This window comes from Belonocnema kinseyi, chromosome 3 (assembly GCF_010883055.1).
Source record: "Belonocnema kinseyi isolate 2016_QV_RU_SX_M_011 chromosome 3, B_treatae_v1, whole genome shotgun sequence".
NCBI classification, from domain to species: Eukaryota; Metazoa; Arthropoda; class Insecta; order Hymenoptera; family Cynipidae; genus Belonocnema; species Belonocnema kinseyi.
The window spans coordinates 54,924,110-54,929,646 of record NC_046659.1 but is presented as its reverse complement, the minus strand read 5'-3'; the positions used below and the strand labels follow the sequence as shown (position 1 = coordinate 54,929,646).

Here is a 5,537-nt window from a genome sequence, read left to right as displayed (position 1 = left end):
TGTGTGTGTATTCAATGAACTTATTTATTGATTTTCATTTGTATCATACTTGTTTGACGATGATACCTAAAATGTTGTTTGTTTTTACGTTTTTCTAACAGTGTAGGATATCTTTCTAGAAAGTTACAATTTTTATTTTTTTGAAGAAATTTTTTAGGGGTTATACTCGTTCAGACACACTGATTCTGAATTTTTAAATTAAGAATAACTAATTTAATAATTACAAATTTTTCATTCATCAATTTTAATCTCATTTATGAGCCGAAAAAGGTTCGTATTCAGGCAGGTATCCTTGAGGCAAGAAACGTCGTCTTAGCCAAGACAAGGCTTGACTTGAGACAAGTAAACGCCGTTTTACCAGTCGTGGCCATAAAAGTAATACGAAGACTTATGTCTCGACTCAGTTTTGAGACGCAACCAGACATCGATGCCTTCGAGACGAACTCAAGACATAACCAAGTCGAATTCAAGTCGAAGCATTTTTACTCGGGAGAGTACAATAAAGTACGTTTAGGTACTTCATTTGGATAGGAACTTCACTTAAAATTATTTTATCTTTTTTCTGAACCTGGCCATTTTTTCAGATTTTGAACTTTTTTTATGCATAAAATATCGGTCTCACACTTTGAGAAATGCAAGAGCCGAAATAAAACTACCTTAAAGTACATAGTTTAATAATAAAAGATGTAAAAAAATATTTTAACTAAACCTTATATAAGAACACTATTGTTTGAATTTTGTAAATTTTATGAAAGATTTAGGCCTTTCTGATACAATGAACATCCAATTCCAGCCTGGCTTCAGATCCCAGCAAAGCTAGTGTGGCAATTTTTGTCAATTTAGAAATAAAATCCATATTCGAAAAATAATTATATCAAATCAGTAAAGACAAAATAATTAACATCAAATTACTTATAATCTACAATTGTTTGAATCTATAAGTATTTTAAAAAAATTTACTTTCTCTGTTGTAAAATATATAATTCCGACGAGAAATCGCTAAAATAACCAAATATTGCTCAAACTGTTAAGTTTTCGGAATTACTTAACTTTTTCTGATTAAAAATGTCAAATTTTTGCCCAAATTCCATAACATAATCTCAAACTGTTCTAATCCATAAATATTCAATTCCATCGAGAATTCCCTAACATAACCGGAACTTGCCTAACGTTAAGTTCTTTGTGAAAATCTATTCGAAGAAATATATTCCGTTCGAGAGAAAACACTACAGAAACTAAAACATTTAGAATATTACATTTTGTAATATCTGAGTCAATATAATTCAAGGAACATATTTGCGGCGACATCTTCTGGATATTTATTTAGTTTCATCATTATCGCCTTTCCCGAATTTATATATCACAGGAAACCAAAAAATATTTTTTAATTCCCATAAAACTTTAGGCAGTTCATGAGGCTACCATTTCACATCTTTTTTTGCCCCATGCTATTCTGAGTTTTAAAGAAAGAATTTTCGGAATAGCGCTAATAACTATATGGATACCTGTTTTATTAAAGTGATGTCTTCTATCGTTAAAAAATTATTTCAAATTTTGAATAATATTAAAAAAGAGCGTGGCCTATTAGCCTCAGGGAATAGGGCAACTTGACACATGAGCACTTTTTAGTAAGACTCAATAATTATTAGGTGTTTTAATTCTCGTAGATATAATTCTTGATATAAAGAATGCAGAGCTAAGATATTGATCTACATAATAAATATTTTATTAATTCAACCCTTCGATGGCACACTGAGGTTAAAAAGACCCCAGACTACCCCAGCTACGCCCTCAAACCCCCACAAAATGTCATTTTTTGCTATTCTGTAACTTCGATCATCTTTTTTTCATATTTCAAATAAATTTTGGTCCAAATAATCCACATCATTCTTTAAAGTTACTATCGTAGAAAATAAAAAAAGTCATTTACTCAAAATAATAAACTGGCTCTTTGTGGGAAGCCTTTTTCGCCTGGTGTCAAAAAGACCTTAATGTGCATGTTATCTCCGAAAGTGCACAGTCTTTGTCAATCTATCTCTTTTCGTATCTTGTTTTGATTTCCACAAAATGGAGTTATTGCTTTTTCATTAGTAGTTTTTTGCGATAAAAACTTAAATTTTCAATTTTTTAAAGCAAAATTTAAAAAGTTCAATTGGCAATCTTGTAGGGCCTTGAAAAAGTAACATTTTTTTCTTGACTTTTTCCTATATCGCACATTGTTTGAGTTTAAATGGTAATTTTCGTTTGATTTTTTGAATTTTGCAAATGCTATAACTTTGTCAATTTTTATTTTACCAAAAAAATTAATAGGGATAAATTGTTCGTATTGTGATCTACTGTAAAAAGCGGTTGAAACAAATTTCAAATATTAAAAAAAGTGGTCTCAAAAGTTTTCAAAATGCTTTAACTTTTTAAAATTTCTTTAAAAGAAACTGGCTAACGAACTCGTCCTTTCTTTTCATATGCATATAAAGTGTGCCAAAGTGGAATCCAATCGAATATTTTCTTAAAATGTTACTGTGCTTAGAGACTACAATGACAACAACGACTACGACGACAGACAGACACCGAGTAAAAACTATTTTTTCTGATTCAGGGGGTCTCAAAACGTCGACATTTGATGGAACCCGCGAAGGTCATTTTTCACATTAAACCAATATCTTCTCATTATAAAAACTTAGCTATAACACGACAACAAGTGACGTGAATAAACGTTTGAGGAGAAACATGCCGCATTCGTCACATCATCCCTATTAGACGTTTTGAATACTTTGTACAAGTTCTATTCGTTTAATTACAACATCTATTAAATTTAAAAACCATCATTTATAGAATTCTTCATACGTGAAGTCTTTAACTTCAACTTTAAATGGCTAACTCGTCATACGAACTCATATAACTCAAATGTATTATTACTGAAATCAACGTGATAGTTTTTTTTTTTGGTCTCCCCGAAAAATATTCAGTCATTTTCAAATTGACTGTCAGTTTTTTTCTGTTCTAATAGACAACCAAAATAACTTACAATGATAATATTAAATATCTTAAGCTGACGTTATTTAACAATATTTTTATAGTTTGTAGCGATATGTGTTTCAGACGACGAGTCTGGGGAAAAGACGGTCAGCGTTCTGTTGAATCTGGAAGAATCTGAGCTGACTTTTATCGACCATTCCTGTTCCGAGATGACGGTGAGTTAATTTTCCAAATATAAATTTTCTATTTAGTGTTTACGTAATTTAAATCCTGCTCATTTTCATATTGTATGTATTACGTATATCATAATGAATAATGATACAGACTCCACTGCTCCAGGCATCATCAACGATTCCATTAAGTCAGATGAGTAATCTAGTAATCATTAATGTTGAAATTTACATGGATAGGTATTTTGAATGTGTAGTGCCTATTCTACTAGAATAAAGTACCAATTCAGTTAAATCGAATTGTTTGGAAATTCAAAAGATTTCCTTCATCCGATGAGAAATAATAATTTTTTGTAAATATTTCTGAAAAAATTTTCAAGTCCTTAGGTTTTCGTTACTGTTTTAAAAATATATTAAATTCTCTTCCATGGGTCTGATTAAAAAATGTACTAGAGAAAACAACTGGGCGAAAAGTCGTGTAGGGTTTTATACAAACAGTACGCACGAAATTTAAAAAATTCTTAATAGAATTCTCTCGGGTAAACTGGGTTAATATTTAATCAAGCGTCACAAAAAAGGAGCTGGTTTTTCTGAATTAGAGCCGTTGATGAGAAGTTACATTTTTTCATGTCGCCGAGCTTATCCGCTTTCTTTTTTCGTCAGAATTATAACGACAATAAGCTCCGCATTCATTATTTTGTCTATGCTTCCGAAATCAGCATTTGATAGGTCTATATATTGACGGAAATATTACAACAGCTAGTTAATATCTGATAACTGCATGTTTGACACAGTGACTAATAACCGTCATAAATTCATAATAGCATAGCTTGCTCGATCAATCGAAATCCCCCAGCGATTAATGGCACTGTGTGTTGGAGTGACAGGAGAAAAAGAAAAAAAAGGTACAATAGAGGGAAGTTTAAAGGGGTGGCTGGCAGATTCTGTGAAACGTTTCAGGATATTGGCGAACGTGTAATCACTTGTTCGGCGGAGTTGTTCCTAGAGAATGACGTACGTTGAACGTTTTGCAATATTGCGAAACTATTATAATGTGAAACTGAAGTACTAAACTATGAATATACAAAGCTAAATATCCTGAGTGGAAATTCGTTTTATTATGTTTTATATTACTGTCTAGCTTGCAATTAACTTCAAATTTTAAAAACATTTATGAAATTTAGTGATTGCATTTTAGTTTTAATTAAGAAAAAAAGCGATTTCGTAAAAGGGGGTTGAGTTGCCAAAAAAGATTCTTGTATAGCATGTTCTTATCAAACAAAATCCGAAGGTGTCGTTTTTGCTGTAATGGTATTTAATTGATAAGAAAACCTCTATCAATATAAAGAAGCAAAACACTGTTACATTCTTGGATCATTTTATTGTACGTCAAAGTAATACCTTCAATTTTACTGTGCTGATAAAAATTTACCCTTAACCTAAAGAAAACCAATAAAAATATAAATAATCTTTTTCCTACTTGACAATGTTTTATTCATATTTTTAACTTGAGACCAGCAAGTATTTTACAAAGGGTGGAAAACAAACCATTTTAAAGAAGAAAATATTACTGTAATGAGGGGTTTTGAAGCTATAATTTTAATTCCTGTTAAAAGTTCTTTAAATTTTAAATTCATCAAAACAAATCTACGTCGCAAGAAGTATGTCTGCTTGAATAGGCTGCGCTTTGTAAAGGGGCTTTTAATTTTAAATCAAATGAAATTAAATACCGACAGAGTGCCTTCGCACGTGGCAAACTTGAAATCGTAGCCTTTTTTTAATTTCAAAAGGGTCCGTTCAAAAATTACGTCAAACTATTCTGAAACATCTGGCCCCTTTTAAATCAAGTTTTATCCTTTGATTTCATTTGATAAACGCCTAAAATGAAACAATAAATATACAAATATAATATTTTAACAGATTTCGCAGATCAAAAGTGCTATAAAAAAAAGCATAAAGTCTTCCCGCTTTGCGGTCATATTCTCATAGCTCTAGGGCGCGCGACTGTCGATTCTCGCGCTTCGCGCTCGATGATATATTGATCTCGCACTTCGCGCTCGATTATGTATTTAACTCGGGCTTCGCGCTCGGTCTTTATATTTTCGCACATTCTTGCGCAAACCTTTTAAAATTTAGACTTAAAACATCCACCAGTGTAATTTTGTGATTGTGAATGCTCTTTTGTTAAAGCTCTATCGGCCTCAACGAACACATTCTCATGACGTATCTCTTGCTTGGCACTCGAGTTCATCCCTGCAATTTTATATCATTTCCATAAATGTATATTATTATAACTTATAATTTACATTTGTATTAAAAGAGGTGTACTTTCATTTTTTTATTATGAAAACTTTACCCATACGGTCTACTGAGCAGGCTTACCGTTTTTAA

The 5,537-nt window shown here is 31.5% G+C and overlaps 1 protein-coding gene across 3 annotated transcripts in view; it reads left to right on the top strand.

Annotated features, from left to right (window-relative positions):
• Positions 1–5,537, top strand: part of LOC117168968 (serine-rich adhesin for platelets-like) — a 420,717-nt gene that overhangs the window by 257,882 nt on the left and 157,298 nt on the right. For 2 of the 3 annotated variants that reach the window (XM_033354977.1, XM_033354976.1), the window contains exon 8: positions 3,085–3,191. In XM_033354977.1, the coding sequence (XP_033210868.1) occupies positions 3,085–3,191 (107 nt within the window). The remainder of the gene's footprint in view (positions 1–3,084; positions 3,192–5,537) is intronic. The other variant, XM_033354978.1, reaches the window with a different exon arrangement.